The sequence below is a fragment of the Nerophis ophidion genome, linkage group LG25 (genome assembly GCF_033978795.1).
Source record: "Nerophis ophidion isolate RoL-2023_Sa linkage group LG25, RoL_Noph_v1.0, whole genome shotgun sequence".
Taxonomy (NCBI): domain Eukaryota; kingdom Metazoa; phylum Chordata; class Actinopteri; order Syngnathiformes; family Syngnathidae; genus Nerophis; species Nerophis ophidion.
Window position 1 is genome coordinate 13,902,669 of NC_084635.1, and position 18,914 is coordinate 13,921,582.

The following is an 18,914-nucleotide window of genomic DNA, read 5'->3' on the forward strand; positions in this document are numbered from 1 at the left end:
TATTAGGGAGGTCGTGACGGAAGTAGGAGTCAAACTTTCACATATATTAATTCTATATCCATTTATATATGTATATATACACATCCATCCATTTTCTACCGCTTGTCCCTTTCAGGGTCACAGGGCCAACACAGATAGTCTTTGGAGGTGGGAGGAAGCTGGAGTACGGAGTCACAGGGAGAACAGAAAGACACACACATATATATACATACATACATACATACATACACATATACATACATACATACACATATACATATATATATATATATATATACATATATATATATATATATATATTTATATATATATATATATATACATACATATATACATACATACATACACACATGCTTATTTTTTTAGCTCGATATGGTAATTGGGTTGTATTTGTATAGCACTTTTCTACCTTTTTTTTAAGGAACTCAGAGGGCTTTGACACTATTTCCACATTCACCCATTCACACAAACTGATCCATCCATCCATTTCCTACAGTTTGTTCCTTTCGGGGTGGCGGGGGATGCTGGACCCTATATCTGCACCCAAGTCAAAAAGTTTGGATGTCCGCGGTTTAATACATTGTGAATTACATTAGTAATGCATTGTTTTTATACAGTATGACACATTCAAAGTATGTATGTGAATACCCTCACAAAAACTATATATATGTGTATATGTATATATATGTGTGTATGTATATATATATATATATATATATATATATATATATATATATATATATATATATATATATATATATATATATATATATATATATACATACATACATATATATACATACATATATATATATATACATATATATTAGGGCTGTGTATCTTTGGGTGTCCCACGATTCGATTCAATATCGATTCTTGGGGTCACAATTCGATAATATATCGATTTTTTTTCGATTCGTTTCGATTCTCGATTCAAAAATGATATTTTTCCGATTCAAAAGGGTTCTGTATTCATTCAATACATAGGATTTCAGCAGGATCTACCCCAGTCTGCTGATATGCTAGCAGAGTAGTAGATTAAAAAAAAAAAAGCTTTTATAATTGTAAAGGACAATGTTTTATCAACTGATTTCAATAATGTAAATTTGTTTGAACTATTAAACGAACCAAAAATACGACTTATTTTATCTTTGTGAAAACATCGGACACAGTGTGTTGTCAAGTTTATGAGATGTGATGCAAGTGTAAGCCACTGTGACACTGTTGTCCTTTTTATAAATGTCTAATGATAATGTCAATGAGGGATTTTTAATCACTGCTATGCTGAAATTATAATTAATGATACTGTTGTTGATAATATTCATTTTTATTTCACTACTATTGATTTGTTCTGTGTCGTGTTTGTGTCTCCTCTCAATTGTTCTGTTTATTGTAGTTCTGAGTGTTGCTGGGTCAGGTTTGGTTTTGGAATTGGATTGCATGGTTATGGTATTGTTGTGTAGTGGTTTGTTGGATTGATTTAAAAAACAATTAAATAAATTTAAAAAAATAAAAAATAATAAATTTTTGAAAAATGAGAATCGATTCTGAATCGCACAACGTTCTCGATTCGATTCATATTTTAATTGATTTTCCCCCACACCCCTAATTATATATATATATTATATATATATATATATATATATATATATATATATCTATTTATATATCTATTTATACATACATACATACACACACAGAAATCTATATAAGACATTTTAAAGCATAAAAATGGCTAAATTAACTAAAAAAACTCAATATTTCAGTAGTATTGGCCACTAGTTAAGACTAAACCAATCAGAGCACACTGTTCAGTATTGTCGCCACTGATTGGCTAAACATCAGGCAGCAGACTATATTGGATCAGAAGATAAAAGGGTGTTATTTTATGTCAAGAGAACTCTTTTGATAATAAAAAAATATATATTTAGAAGGTGGATAACAGTTGTTTTTTATGCATGAGTTACAAAAAGTGTGTTTTTAATATCGAGGATTTCTACTTTGCCGAATTTAATTTATCGCTGTCATCTCCGGAGCCAATTAACAGCAATAAAGGAAGGAGTACTAAGATAGAATAGCTAAATCTAAAAATGAGATATGGTTCCCATGCTTGATCGTCCACCATTCCTACTTAAAACACATGCTTGTCGGTCCCCTCAAGTGCTATAAAACAAAAGCTCAAAATTATTGTATTTTTGGGACAATTATCTAGTTGATCAATTATCTAGTCTATAATAAATTACTCTGTAATTCATTACAGACTAGATAATATATAATACTCTGTAATTTATTACAGAGTATATTGTAGTTTTAATTTTAAATAATGTGGAAAAGAGGCACTGGTAGAACAGCGCCCCCACATGGCTGTAAGAGACATCCACAAAAATACAGTGTCAATCCTAGAAAATGTCAAAAAATTTAAAAACCGTTAAATCATTGTCTTTATTGGGTTAATATAATGTGTTCTACATAAGCCCATTTTCATCTTTGTCGTTTATAATATCTCTTATGTTTTACCTTTACTTTTTAACAATTTTTGCGGATTGTATTCAATAAATGATAAATGGGTTGTACTTGTATAGCGCTTTTCTACCTTCAAGGTACTCAAAGCGCTTTGACACTACTTCCACATTTACCCATTCACACACACATTCACACACTGATGGAGGGAGCTGCCATGCAAGGCGCCAACCAGCACCCATCAGGAGCAAGGGTGAAGAGTCTTGCTCAGGACACAACGGACGTGACGAGGTTGGTACTAGGTGGGATTTGAACCAGGGACCCTGGGGTTGCGCACGGCCACTCTTCCACTGCGCCACGCCGTCCCTAATTTGGTTTATATTGCTATATGTTTGCTCCACTTGTAAAATATTTAAAAATAGCAAATTGTATTGGGAGTGCCTTCATTTTTCGTACGTTGCACATAAAGTTGTTTGTGTGTTAAATTGTTCATTTAAAAAAAAAAAAAAAAACTTAAGGCGCAGGCCAAACAAATAAATTCTCAAATGTGTCTTTAATTAATTAAATCAATAAACAAATAATGAATTTCTTAAAGGCCTACTGAAACCCACTACTACCGACCACGCAGTCTGATAGTTTATATATCAATGATGAAATATTAACATTGCAACACATGCCAATACGGCATTTTTAGTTTACTAAATTACAATTTTAAATTTCCCGCGGAGTTTCTTGTTGAAAACGTCGCGGAATGATGACGCGTGTTTGTGACGTTATTGGTTGTAGCGGACATATTAGCCCAGCACCACTTACGGCTAAAAGTCATATCTTTTAATCACATGATTACACAGTATGCTGGACATCTGTGTTGCTGAATCTTTTGCTATTTGTTCAATTAATAATGGAGACTATAAAGAAGAATGCGGTTGGTGGAAAGCGGTGGATCGCAGCTGCCTTTAGCAACCGAAACACAGCCGGTGTTTCTTTGTTTGTTGTGAACATGTTTCTCTACCACATGTCAACCAGAAAGTTTTTGGAAGAGAAAATTGTGATATTAATTCAGCTCTTACCGGAGACTTGAGCAGAGTTAGCGTCCTCCTGCAGCAGCTGTGATCTTGGCTCCTCCATTGGCTTCTCTCAGAGACACTGGCGGTCACCGCAGCCCTCCGACTTTCAGGTATGACTTTATAATCTCACTAAAACACTAGTAACACAATAAGCAGATAAGGGATTTTCCAGAAATATCCTAGTAAATGTGTTTAATAACATCTGAATCGCTCCAACTGTACTCACCTTTTTTTTTTCTTTCTAGTCCTTCACTCTCACCTTCCTCATCCACGAAGCTTTCATCCTCGCTCAAATTAATGGGGAAATAGTCGCTTTCTCATTCTGAATCGCTCTCACTGCTGGTGGCCATCATTGTAAACAATGTGCGGATGTGAGGAGCTCCACAACCCGTGACGTCACGCGCACATCGTTTGCTCATTCCGGTGAAGGCAAGGCTTTTTTATTAGCGACCAAAAGTTTCGAACTTTATCGTCGATGTTCTCTACTAAATCCTTTCAGCAAAAATATGGCAATATCGCAAAATGATCAAGTATGACACATAGAATGGACCTGCTATCCCCGTTTAAATAAGAAAATCTCATTTCAGTAGGCCTTTAAGAATTAAATAAAAAATTATGTATACATATTTTTACCCATAAAAATATAGAAATACATATATTTTAAATTAATTTCATTTGGGTTCACTTTTTAGGTCCATTATTCTAAAGCAGGGGTCTCAGACGTTATATTGCGGCCCCCACCTTAATATGAAAGTTTAATGTTAGCGCGGCCTGCAAGTTTTATATGAATGGCGCTTGACAGCGTTGTGTGCGGCGCTGAAGGAATCTACCAATCACAGTGTGGTATATGTGGCTCTCGAGGGCCGAACATTGACGTCACTTGTGTGATGCAAGCAGAGAAACGTTTTGCTGCTTTTCCACTAAACCCGCACGCGCTCTTCCTCCCTCCGTCCTTCCTTGGTCGCCCGTCTGCTCGCTCTCTCTCTTTTGCTCTCTCTGTCACTGTGTGTGTGTGTCTCTCTCTCTCGCTCCCTCCCCCGGCGCCGGGGAGACGAGCGGCCCGGTAGTTTCCGAAGCACTCCGCCAAAGGACCGAGCGACAATACAAGACTGTGGTGCACTGGACCCCAGCGCCGATACTCCGACAGAAAGTCGCTGGGCGAATCGGACGTGTAACACGTTAGTCGTGATGTTAGCCCATTTGGGGCTAATTGTGCTACCGTAACTGTAAACTCCACGGCGAGCATCCCCCTCCCATAGGGTCCAGATCGAGACGATTTTTGTTATTAGGGTCCAAAATGGCTCTTTCAACGTTCTGGGTTGCCTACCCTTGCATTAGTGGAAAAGCGTCAAATGAGTGAAAGCTACATAGACGTTGCCATGGAAACGAGGGTTTTCTTACGTGCCTGGCTGCAGTCACACTGCGACACCTGTCCGTCAGTAATAACAGCCCCCGATAACCTAGACCAATTCAAACGGTTATTCTTTTTTATTACTTAATTCTCATTTTGGTTCATTTATTTGTTTTGTGTTGAAAATAAATATAAAGACATTTAAAAATATATTTTTTTAAGAAATCTTTTCTTGCGGCCCAGCCTCACCCAGACTCTGCATCCAGTGGCCCCCAGGTAAATTGAGTTTGAGACCCCTGTTCTAAAGCATAGGTGTCAGTCAGATGCGGCCCGCAAATATTATTGATTAGTATTAAAACCGGCCCGCAGGCCACAGCCGCCTGCTGCTGTTTTGCACGCATCAATACACCATCAGTGTTGGTGCTAGGAATTTTCAAAATGGGGTCCCACAGTAAATTTTTGTGGTTGCACTTTTTTGTAACCGCTTTGAAAACAAATAATTAATGCATGCATTATCCTGTCATATCTCACATTCTATATTGTCTTTTGGAAAAATGTTGTCATAAACATGACCTAATTCATTAAGAAAAAAAATTGAAAATAAAACACATTTTTATGCATATGTAAATGTATTCAGTTATAAACATTCATTCACTTTCTTCTTTCCTTCATGGATCTAAACTTGACTGCTGATAGAATTTTTTTCTATATTTTTATTGTAATATTTTCAGAATGTGTTTGTTCATTTTTTGGCCAAAGTAAGAGAAAGAAAACAATCTTAAGTTGTCTTTATTTTTTATTTTTTTGATGCCATGATTTTAATAGTCCGGTCCGCGAGTGCACAGATTTTTTCCCATGCGGCCCCTGCGTTAAAATGAGTTTGACACCCATGTTCTAAAAGTTAGTAGTAGCTAAAGCGTAAACCAACCATGTAGGATAGCACAATATTGTAGTCACATTTTTATTATGTCCTAATTTAATTGTAGTGTTCTTTGCACTTTTATATCCATTAATGTATTTTTTTCTTACCGATTGTGTGTGTATGTTTTTCTATATTGTTAAAATGCTACACATTTTTTAGGTGAGGTAGTATTTTAACTATTGATGTCACCGCCAAATCATGGAAAAATGGCACCACCTTATTGAATGTTTACAACAAAAACAAAAAAAACATTTAAATGTACTATAATTGTCAACGATAAAGTAATAATTATGTAACTTACAATACTCTGATCTACATCTTATCATATAACTGATATTTGATATTGGACCGATATACACACCCCTCATATATATTTATATATATTATCTTTATTAAATGATTGTATTCATACTAACCAAATACAGTACACTTGAATACAAATAAAAAGCAATAAACGCTGGATAATCTAGTCCAGGGGTCCCCAAACTACGGTCCGGATCCGGCCCGCCAGCTTCCAAAATCCGGCTTGCGGGAAGTTCCAAGTTTAAAAAAAAAAAAAAAAAAAGTTTTTTCTTTATTTTTACTTGTTTTAATCTGTCCTTTCTAATCAATTTTCAACTGTTTTTTACTCTTGGTGTATCCTAGCCGCTCAGGCAAATCATATTGTCTAAAAATACATTTTCCCTTTGAAAACTTGACATCATCAGCAAAGTGTGTGTTCTTTCAGTCAATTATTGCGCAAAAAAAAAAAATATATATATATATATATATATTGGGTCGCGGGGGCAGCAGCCTAAGAAGGGAAACCCAGACCTTCCTCTCCCCAGCCACTTCGTCCAGTTCTCCCCGGGGGATGCAGAGGCGTTCCCAGGCCAGCCGGGAGACATAGTCTTCCCAAAGTGTCCTGGGTCTTCCCCGTGACCTCCTACCGGTTGGACGTGCCCTAAACACCTCCCTAGGGAGGCGTTGGGTGGCATCCTGACCAGATGCCCGAACCACCTCATCCGGCTCCTTTACTTTGAGCTCCCCCCGGAGGGCAGAGCTTCTCACCCTATCTCTAAGGAAGGAAACTCATTTTGGCCGCTTGTACCCATGATCTTGTCCTTTCGGTCATGACCCAAAGCTCATGACCATAGGTGAGGATGGGAACGTAGATCGACCGGTAAATTGAGAGCTTTGCCTTCCAGCTCAGCTCCTTCACCACAACGGATCGATACAGCGTCCGCATTACTGAAGACGCCGCAGCAATCAGCCTGTCGATCTCACGATCCACTCTTCCCCCACTCGTGAACAAGACTCCTAGGTACTTGAACTCCTCCACTCGGGGCAGGGTATGTACAGTATGTATACAAATATAGATCACACACATGTATATGTGTGTGTGTGTGTGTGTGTGTGGGAAAAATTACAAGACTACTTCATCTCTACAGAACTGTTTCATGAGGGGTTCCCTCAATCGTCAGGAGATTTTAATGGAAGCATTCACATACCATGGTTTATATAGGGCACAGAGTGGGTGGGTACAGGCAGGTGTAGGGTGTGGTGATTGGCTCATGTGTTACCTAGGAGGTGTTTCCGTCTGTGACGGCATGCTGATATGATTTCACTGCGCTTGTTGAGGGATGACAGGTCTGGGTGATATATAATAAACAGTTTCTCTTTTAAGCATAGGTTGCATCTTTTATTACCACTGTTGTAAGGTGTGCTGAATGCAAGAATTTGCCATGTTATTGAATATTCAACAGCATTAACACATCCGACACGTACGTAGGATTAACCGAAGGAGAGTTTAAAGCCAGATGGAATAATCACAAGGCTTCTTTTAAAAACCAGAGCCTCCGGAATTCTACAGAACTCAGCAAGCACATTTGGAACCTCAAAGACAATAATGTTGAATATTCAATAATATGGCAAATTCTTGCACCCAGCACACCTTACAACATCCATCCATCCATCCATCTTCTTCCGCTTACCCGAGGTCGGGTCGCGGGGGCAACAGCCTAAGCAGGGAAACCCAGACTTCCCTCTCCCCAGCCACTTCGTCTAGCTCTTCCCGGGGGATCCCGAGGCGTTCCCAGGCCAGCCGGGAGACATAGTCTTCCCAACGTGTCCTGGGTCTTCCCCGTGGCCTCCTACCGGTTGGACGTGCCCTAAACACCTCAATCCGGGAGGAACTCAAAGTAAAGCCGCTGCTCCTTCACATCGAGAGGAGCCAGATGAGGTGGTTCGGGCATCTGGTCAGGATGCCACCCGAACGCCTCCCTAGGGAGGTGTTTAGGGCACGTCCAACCGGTAGGAGGCCACGGGGAAGACACCTTACAACAGTGGTAATAAAAGATGCAACCTATGCTTAAAAAGAGAAACTGTTTATTATATACCACCCAGACCTGGCATCCCTCAACAAGCGCAGTGAAATTCTATCAGCATGTCGTCACAGACAGAAACACCTCCTAGGTAACACATGAGCCAATCACCACGCCCCTCCTGCCTGTACCTACCCACTCTATGCCCATATATAAACCATGGTATGTGAATGCTTCCATTAAAATCCGACGATTGAGGGAACCCCTCATGAAACAGTTCTGTAGAGATGAAGTAGTCTTGTGATTTTTCCCACACACACACATATTGCGCTCTACCACGGTATTGAGCACTATTCTCTGGATAATCTAATTAAGATTATATATATATATATATATATACACACACACACACACAAATTGTTTTAACCCAATGCGGCTCCGAGTCAAAAAGTTTGGGGACCCCTGATCTAGTCTATCGCAAATTAAATTCACAACCAGACAAGAATCACATTTCCACCAGTCAGCAAAATCAATATGACATCCTTCATAAAAACATAACTTCACTTACACTTGTCATGATTCAATCTGCCCTTTGAAATGTATAAAATGAACCATCTTCAAAGCAGATCACTACATCTATAAATAGAAACACAGCATTATTAGCTAATAACTGCATTCACATTATGATAATTAACACACATGGCGTTGGTGTATGACAGTTCAAAGGTGATTTCCTTCAGTCGGGTGATTCCTTCATGGCATCAATACTTTCACAGAGTGCCTGCGTTCAACAATAACACAAACACTTCAAAGTCATTCGAAAACTACATGGACATCATTTTTTAAAGTGCTTAAGTCCGGTGCCGTGATGGCGTCAGCGGCTCGTTTGGTTGCGTTCACTTGGGATGAAGGATGAGTGACACGGAATGTCTTTGTCAAGCACTTCCTGTTTTGGATTATATTCACCTTAAAAGTCCTGGGTGTTTTTTTTTGTGTTTTTTTAACAGACACAAATAAAGAGGCTGTTTGCATAGTCTTGAAGTGATCGCCAGTCCTGTGGAGGGAAAGTCTTTAAGCTCGTGACCAGTTTGATCCCGGATTTGTGTGTGGGAAGAGTGAACAGCAGCCAGGAGGAGCCAAGGTTACCTGGACAACAGGAAAGTAATATTAATAACAAAAAAGTATTTAGTCAGCCACCGATTGCGCAAGTTCTCCCACTTAAAATGACGACAGAGGTCTGTAATGTTCATCATAGGTACACTTCAACTATTAGAGACAGAATGTGAAAAAAAAATCCAGGAATTCACATTGTAGGAATTTTAAATTTGTAAAATTATGGTGGAAAATAAGTATTTGGTCAACCATTCAAAGCTCTCACTGATGGAAGGAGGTTTTGGCTCAAAATCTCACGATACATGGCCCCATTCATTCTTTCCTTAACACGGATCAATCGTCCCGTCCCCCTAGCAGAAAAACAGCCCCAAAGCATGATGTTTCCACCCCCATGCTTCACAGTAGGCACGGTGTTCTTGGGATGCAACTCAGTATTCTTCTTCCTCCAAACACGACGAGTTGATACCAAAAAGTTCTATTTTGGTTTCATCTGACCACATGACATTCTCCCAATCCTCTGCTGTATCATCCATGTATCCATTTTGGTATTAATTCAACTCGTCGTGTTTGGAGGAAGAAGAATACTGAGTTGCATCCCAGGAACACCATACCTACTGTGAAGCATGGGGGTGGAAACATCATGCTTTGGGGCTGTTTTTCTGCTAAGGGGACAGGACGATTGATGCGTGTTAAGGAAAGAATGAATGGGGCCATGTATCGTGAGATTTTGAGCCAAAACCTCCTTCCATCAGTGAGAGCTTTGAATGGTTGACCAAATACTTATTTTCCACCATAATTTTACAAATAAATTCTTTAAAATTCCTACAATGTGAATTCCTGATTTTTTTTTTCACATTCTGTCTCTCACAGTTGAAGTGTACCTATGATGAAAATTACAGACCTCTGTCATCATTTTAAGTGGGAGAACTTGCACAATCGGTGGCTGACTAAATACTTTTTTGCCCCACTGTATGTAATATGAGTCTCCTTCTTTTCAGCCCCTATTCTCCCGTTTTTTAAGCCCTTAAAGTTCCGCTCTTATTCATATTTACCATATAATTTTTGGGGGGGTTGTTGAAAATAGTGGAACATGGAACTTTACTAACACTTGTGAATGTTGTTGAAATCCATAAAAAAGATAAGACTTTACATTTGAAAAGGCAGCATCAATCCATGCAGTGCTTGTTGCCATGGTGATGTAGTGTGTGTATGCACTACACACACTACTATTTACACTACAGGCTGGGTGTGAATAATAATCTGGAGATGAAACTTTGTCAACCCACTCTGATGTTATTTTAGTTCGGTTTCGCACGAATGTTTGTAAAGCTGTGACACGTCAGAGGGCTTTGACAGATTGTGTGTGTGTGTGTGTGTGTGTGTGTGTGTGTGTGTGTGTGTGTGTGTTCATGTATTTGTACCCTTCTTGAGACATCAACAAGGAAAAGTACCTTCTATATGAGGACCGGTGAACATGTTAGTACCGAAATCATGGTCCCGATACGGAAAACCATTGCATCTAATAGGAGAGCCTAATACTAGAGTCCGTGAACATTGCTCCAAAGTCAGGATTTTTTTGTTGATTTAATGTGCATACAAATGTGAACATCGACAGGTTCAAAGGCAACTCTCAAATCCCTTCACTGGCTTCCTGTTCCACTCAGGATTGAATTCAAAATCTCCCTACTAACTAACCAGTGCCTCCATGGAAATGCCCTCCACACGACACCTCCGCTCCAAACGGGCTAACCTCCTCCATGCGACCTCCACGGACAAAGCTACGAACTATGGGAGACCGGGATTTCTGCTCCGCTGCTCCCAGTCTGTGGAACGCGCTCCCTGACCACCTGAGGGCACCGCAGACTGTGGATGCTTTTAGAAAAGGCTTAAAAACCCATCTTTATTTAAAAAAAAGCTTTTTTATAGACATGCATGCTGGTTCTAGCTATTGGGTTGTTTCTAGTTTTATACTTTATTTACTTTTATTATCTTTTTATTACTTTTTAACACTGTGGCACTTTGAGGTTGTTTGCTCAATGAAAAGTGCTTTTTTTTTTTTTGAATAAAATTATTAGTATTATTGTTATTTTAAGGCAGCAATATTCGATAAAACCAGACGGCAGCTAAAGAAGGACTTCTCTATTCATCCCCGGAAAAACCCTCCAGGTCAACAGATGAGTTGCTGACGTAAGACAACCCGCGTTCCATATACTCAGTGGCCTAGTGGTTAGAGTGTCTGCCCTGAGATCGGCAGGTCGTGAGTTCAAACCCTGGCCGGGTCATACCAATTACTATAAAAATGGGACCCATTACCTCTCTGCCCGGTACTCAGCATCAAGGTTTGGAATTGGGGGTTAAATCACCCAAAATGATTCCCGGGCGCGGGCACTGCTGCTGCTCACTGCTCCCTTCACCTCCAAGGGGGTGAGGGTGATAGGTAACCTAGGTGTCACCATACCTAGTGTGTGTGTGTGACAATCATTGGTACTTAAACTATATGTGACCATAGGATGAACAAATACACTATGGTACTAAAACTACAGTGGCCATTAACCGTTATTAACATTAACCCAGCTTTTACAGCTGGGTTGCCCAAAGTGCGGCACAGGGGCCATCTGTGGTCCCTGAATCTTATGTCATCGGCCTTAAGCACAAAGAAAGTTTGATCATATTACGCCTGTACTGGCTCACCTGCACTTAAGATGTGACTTTAAGGTTTTACTACTTACGTATAAAATACTACACGGTCTAGCTCCAGCCTATCTTGCCGATTGTATTGTACCATATGTCCCGGCAAGAAATCTGCGTTCAAAAGACTCCGGCTTATTAGTGATTCCTAGAGCCCAAAAGAAGTCTGCGGGCTATAGAGCGTTTTCCGTTCGGGCTCCAGTACTCTGGAATGTCCTCCCGGTAACAGTTCGAGATGCTACCTCAGTAGAAGCATTTAAGTCTCACCTTAAAACTCATCTGTATACTCTAGCCTTTAAATAGACCTCCTTTTAAGACCAGTTGATTTGCCGCTTCTTTTCTTTCTCCTATGTCCCCCCCTCCCTTGTGGAGGGGGTCCGGTCCGATGACCATGGATGAAGTACTGGCTGTCCAGAGTCGAGACCCAGGATGGACCGCTCGTCGGGACCCAGGATGGACCGCTCGCCTGTGTATCGGTTGGGGACATCTCTACGCTGCTGATCCGCCTCCGCTTGAGATGGTTTCCTGTGGACGGGATTCTCGCTGCTGTCTTGGATCCGCTTGAACTGAACTCTCGCTGCTCTCTTGGAGCCACTATGGATTGAACTTTCACAGTATCATGTTAGACCCGCTCGACATCCATTGCTTTCGGTCCCCTCAAGGGGGGGGGGGTTGCCCACATCTGAGGTCCTCTCCAAGGTTTCTCATAATCAGCATTGTCACTGGCGTCCCACTGGATGTGAATTCTCTCTGCCCACTGGGTGTGAGTTTTCCTTGCCCTTTTGTGGGTTCTTCCGAGGATGTTGTAGTCGTAATGATTTGTGCAGTCCTTTGAGACATTTGTGATTTGGGGCTATATAAATAAACATTGATTACATAAAAATAAAGATGTCATTTGCACCCCCGGAGGTGAAATCTATCAACATTAGGGTGGTCCCAAAAAGGAGGAATTTTTCAAAGTGACCGTGTGTCGGTTTTAAAAGTGCTCCCCCCTCTAGTCAAAATATGAAATAACAAGTGTGTGTACAAATTTGAAGTGCTCCCCCTTTGGCCAACATATGTAATATGTGTGTAAGAAATTGAAATGCGCCCTTTTTGGCCAAAATTAATAAAAATAAATAAATAAATATGTATATAGAGACATACTGCAATAACTTGAAGTAAATAATGAAGATTGAAAAACAATTACGGACAAGAAAAAACTGTAATCTTACTTTTTTATATTTACATAGCATGGGTGTACCCCCCCCCCCTTCCGCCCGAGATAGGCTCCAGCACCCCCCCGCAACCCCGAACGGGACAAGCGGTAGAAAATGGATGGATGAGTATTAGGGCTGCGAATCTTCGGGTGTCGCATGATTCGATTCAATATCGATTCTTGGGGTCGCGATTCGATTATATATCGATTTTTTTCGATTCAACGAGATTCTCGATTCAAAAACGATATTTTTCTGATTCAAAACGAATCTGTATTCATTCAATACATAGGATTTCAGCAGGATCTACCCCAGTCTGCTGACATGCTAGCAGAGTAGTAGATTATTGTAAAAAGCTTTTATAATTGTAAAGGACAATGTTTTATCAACAGATTGCAATAATGTAAATTTGTTTTAACTATTAAACGACCCAAAAATACGACTTATTTTATCTTTGTGAAAACATTGGACACAGTGTGTTGTCAAGCTTATGAGATGCGATGCAAGTGTAAGCCACTGTGACACTATTGTTCTTTTTTTTTTTTTTTTATAAATGTCTAATGATAATGTCAATGAGGGATTTTTAATCACTGCTATGCTGAAATGATAACTAATATTGATACTGTTGTTGATATTCATTTTTGTTTCACTACTTTTGGTTTGTTCTGTGTCGTGTTTGTGTCTCCTCTCAATTACTCTGTTTATTGCAGTTCTGAGTGTTGCTGGGTCAGGTTTGGTTTTGGAATCGGATTGCATTGTTATGGTATTTCTGTGTATTAGTTTGTTGGATTGATAGAAATTAAAAAAATAAATCGATTTTTTAAAAATGAGAATTGATTCTAAATCGCACAACGTGAGAATCGCGATTCGTATTCGAATCGATTTTTCCCACACCCCCAATGGGTATGTATTAATAATGTTGTGAATACAAATCGTTATGTGAATACAAATCGTCGCGGCTGTGTTGGAGCCACTATGGATTGAACTATCACAGTATCATGTTGGACCCGCTCGACATCCATTGCTTTCGGTCCCCTAGAGGGGGGGGGGGGGGGGGGGGGGGGGGGTTGCCCACATCTGAGGTCCTCTCCAAGGTTTCTCATAGTCAGCATTGTCACTGGCGTCCCACTGAATGTGAATTCTCCCTGCCCACTGGGTGTGAGATTTCCTTGCCCTTTTGTGGGTTCTTCCGAGGATGTTGTAGTCGTAATGATTTGTGCAGTCCTTTGAGACATTTGTGATTTGGGGCTATATAAATAAACAAGTAAATAATGAAGATTGAAAAACAATTACGGACAAGAAAAAACTATAAGCTTACTTTTTTATATTTACATAGCATGGGTGTACCCCCCCCCCTTCCGCCCGAGATAGGCTCCAGCACCCCCCCGCAACCCTGAACGGGATAAGCGGTAGAAAATGGATGAATGGGTATTAGGGCTGCGAATCTTTGGGTGTCCCACGATTCGATTCAATATCGATTCTTGGGGTCGTGATCCGATTATATATCGATTTTTTTCGATTCAACGCGATTCTCGATTCAAAAACGATATTTTTCCGATTCAAAACGATTCTGTATTCATTCGATACATAGGATTTCAGCAGGATCTACCCCAGTCTGCTGACATGCTAGCAGAGTAGTAGATTTGAAAAAAAAGCTTTTATTATTGCAAAGGACAATGTTTTATCAACTGATTGCAATAATGTAAATTTGTTTTAACTATTAAACGAACCAAAAATATGAGTTGTTTTATCTTTGTGAAAACATTGGACACAGTGGGTTGTCAAGCTTATGAGATGCGATGCAAGTGTAAGCCACTGTGACACTATTCTTTTTATTTTTATAAATGTCTAATGATAATGTCAATGAGGGATTTTTAATCACTGCTTTGCTGAAATTATAACTAATATTGATACTGTTGTTGATATTCATTTTTGTTTCACTACTTTTGGTTTGTTCTGTGTCGTGTTTGTGTCTCCTCTCAATTGCTCTGTTTATTGCAGTTCTGAATGTTGCTGGGTCAGGTTTGGTTTTGGAATTGGATTGCATTGTTATGGTATTGCTGTGTATTAGTTTGTTGGATTGATAAAAATAAATCGATTTTTAAAAAATGAGAATCGATTCTGAATCGCACAACGTGAGAATCGCGATTCCTATTCAAATCGATTTTTTCCCCACACCCCTAATGGGTATGTATTAATAATGTTGTGAATACAAATCGTTATATATGTAGAAAGGGGGGTCCTAAAGAGGTAGGCATTTTTCGGAGATCTCAAGAAGGTAACAAATACAAGAGAGAGTGTGTGTGTGTGTGTGTGTGTGTGTGTGTGTGTGTGTGTAGGGAGGAGCGTCACAGTTTGACAAATCTATTGATAAATGCTACATTAAATATGTATTTTCTATGAAATAGTCTCATAGTTCAACTTCAAAGGATTTAAGCGATCCGTATAGATCTGATAGTTTTTTGTAAGTTTCTTTTATCATTTTATGTATGGTGTACTAGATATAATGTTTCACCCGGGCGTATTCCAGCCTCACAGGCGCGTAAGAATCAACTAAAAAATGAATAAAAAAAACGGGTAAAAAAATATGAGAAATGAGCGGGTGGGCGGGGATCTACTGTAAATACCGAAGACATAAAAGTGTAACTTGCTACGTGAATTTTTGCTTTGATTGATGACACTGACCTCTCTCTGAGGGGTAAATGTGGGTTGCTGAGGAAGGAAAGCTGCTGCTCCAGACTGCAGACGCGGAATGCCAGGTAGCACGAGGACAGGATGAGGAGAATGATCCTGCCAAGACAACCGAATGGAAATGTCATGCATTTTGTTGGAAGTAAAAAAAAAATGGTTACTGCTTACTTTTGCATTACAGTTAAGTAAGTCTGAAGTAGACAGGAGTGATGTAATGTCACTTAATGAACACTGTGGGGCGCCAGTTAGCTTGCTGTCAAGATTAATGGCACATTTGGAGCACTGAGGATGAGGTTGTCATAAATACTGCTGCTGCTAAAATATGGTACTCAAGAATGTGAATGTTGTCCGTCTATCTGTGTTGGCCCTGTGATGAGGTGGCGACTTGTCCAGGGTGTACACCGCCTTCCGCCCGAATGCAGCTGAGATAGGCTCCAGCACCCCGTTCAACCATAAAAGGGACAAGCGGTAGAAAATGGATGGATGGAAGTACAATACAAGCCTTAAATAAACTATAAAATGAACTTAAGATAGGAATAATGGCGGCAGACTATGACTTTTTTATGGCTGTGATGGTGATTGAAGTGACAATAAAAATAATACTTTGTGTTGTTTAATGTTTTTAATCAGTATGATTGATGTTATTGATATTGTTGTTGCTGTTATCAATTTTAGGTTTGTATGTCTTCTCAACTGTATTGTATTTTTTTATCCTAAATATTGTAAAACTGGGATTGCTATATTTTTCTTTATTAAATTGATTAACATTCTGTGTGAAATAAACCTTAATAGATTTGATGGGAAGGTATTATTATTATCAGTAAGATTTTGGGAGAAAGGGGTTTAGGGATAAATAAACTGCTTCTTACTACTCCTTTTCATAATGTTGAATTGTGTAAATGTGTACCACGTGTTGTAACAAATTAATAAATCCTACTACACCATTTATACCGACAATTTATGTGGAGAATATTAAGAATGTATGAGCACAATCAAGTGAAGTGAATTATATTTATATAGCGCTTTTTCTCTAGTGACTCAAAGCGCTTTACATAGTGAAACCCAATATCTAAGTTACATTCAAACCAGTGTGGGTGGCACTAGAAGCTGGTGGGTAAAGTGTCTTGCCCAAGGACACAACGGCAGTGACTAGGATGGTGGAAGCGGGAATCGAACCTGCAACCCTCAAGTTGCTGGCACGGCCACTCTACCAACCGCGCTAAACCGCCCCAACACATTTAAAGGGGAACATTGTCGCAATTTCTGAAGGGTTGAAACCAATAAAAATCCGTTCCCAATGGCTTATTTTATTTTTTGATGTTTTTCTCTAAATTTTACCCATCACGCTATATCCCGAAAAACGGCTTCAAAGTGCCTGATTTTCACCATCAGTATATCCACCCGTCTATTATCCTGTGATGTCACAGCGTGAAACCACCAGAAACAAACATGGCGGATAGCACAGAAAGGTGTAGCGATAGTAGCTCGGATTCGGACTCGGATTTCAGCGGTGTAAGCGATTCAACAGATTACGCATGGTTGGAGTGTGGAGGCAGGTAGCAAAAACGAAATTGAAGAAGAAACTGAAGCTATTGAGCCATATCGCCTTGAACCGTATAGAAGCGAAACCGACACGACAGCGACACGGGAGGAAGCGAGGACGAATTTGGCGATCGCCTTCTAACCAACGATTGGTATGTGTTTGTTTGGCATTAAAGGAAACAACTACGAACTAGGTTTACATTCTTTGTAATTTGTTTGCTTCGGTTTTCTGCGCATTTTTGTGGGATGATCTGGTGTTGAAAACTGGGCTCTGGGTGATATCCGCAATATTCGATTATCGGGTTGACTTTATTTTCCATTGTCTCTTATCACATTAGACACAAAATACTGCATTGCACAAGACTATCCGAACGTAGTCCAATGATTGAAAAAAAAAAAAAAAGTGCTTGCCGCGCTCCCGAGGTCCGTCGTCCCTGAATAGCTCACGCACTCTGGCAGATTCAGTGGTGGTCTATTTTCCAATATTGCAAATTTCTTTGACTTTATCGTTGGAAATGCATCTGCTTTGAGTGTCGCAGAATATCCACACATTCTTGCCATCTCTGTCGTCGGTAAAGTGTGCGGAAGAAACGAGGGACCATTTCGTCGGTTTTCCCCACACCCTCGTATTTTGAACACATTTCGTCCAATTTCTTGCCACTTTCGCATCTTTTGACCACTGTTACAACTTGAATCCGTCCCTGTTGGTGTTGTTACACCCTCCGACAACACACCGACGAGGCATGATGTCTCCAAGGTACGGGAAAACAGTCGAAAAAACGGAAAATAACAGAGCTGATTTACTTGGTACGTGTAATGAGATTGAGAAGTGGCGGATCGTTTCACGTTTTGACGTCACGGGTGAAAGGTCATCGCTCTGACAGGTTATCAATTGAAAGGCGTTTAAATCGGCAATTTTACCCTTTTAGAGTTCGGAAATCGGTTAAAAAAACATATGGTCTTTTTTCTGCAACATCAAGGTATATATTGACGCTTATATAGTTCTGGTGATAATGTTCCCCTTTAAAGTCCAAAAGGAGTGCCAAGTGTCGCATAAAAAATGATTAACTTGACGTGAGTACTAGTGCTTGCATATTAGAGGCTATTTATCACTATTTTTTTCAGATATTCTAATGATCACAACACTACATACCGTATTTTTCGGACTATAAGTCGCAGTTGTTTTCATAGTTTGGCCGGAGGTGCGACTTATACTCAGGAGCGACTTGTGTGAAATTATTAACACATTACCGTAAAATATCAAATAATATTATTTAGCTCATTCACGTAAGAGACTAGACCAAGGGTCGGGAACCTTGATCTAGCCAAATATTTTAAAATGTATTTCCCTAAGAGCCATATAATATTTTTTTTAACACTGAACACAAACGCGTGCATTTTTAAGTAAGACCAACATTTCCAGAGTATAATAGGTCTCTTATTCTTTGTAATATTGTTATTCTGAAGCAAACTGTGGAGGAGGCGTGGCCTGCAGACCTGCAGCAAAGCGGGATGTTGCCAGGACCGGCCTCGAAATCAGCGACAGGTGCGTGGATGGCCTACCTGGGCCTTTTTAGATAA

At 39.8% G+C, this 18,914-nt stretch overlaps 1 protein-coding gene across 5 annotated transcripts in view; it reads right to left on the bottom strand.

The window, feature by feature from the left end:
• Positions 1-7,430: 7,430 nt before the first annotated feature.
• Positions 7,431-18,914, bottom strand: part of gramd2aa (GRAM domain containing 2Aa) — a 110,026-nt gene continuing 98,542 nt past the window's right edge. For 3 of the 5 annotated variants that reach the window (XM_061887036.1, XM_061887039.1, XM_061887040.1), the window contains exons 10-11: positions 15,786-15,890; positions 7,431-9,249 (exon numbers count right to left, since the gene is read on the bottom strand). In XM_061887036.1, coding sequence (XP_061743020.1) covers positions 9,104-9,249; positions 15,786-15,890 — 251 coding nt within the window. In that variant the 3' untranslated portion in view covers positions 7,431-9,103. The remainder of the gene's footprint in view (positions 9,250-15,785; positions 15,891-18,914) is intronic. The other 2 variants (XM_061887038.1, XM_061887037.1) reach the window with 2 other exon arrangements.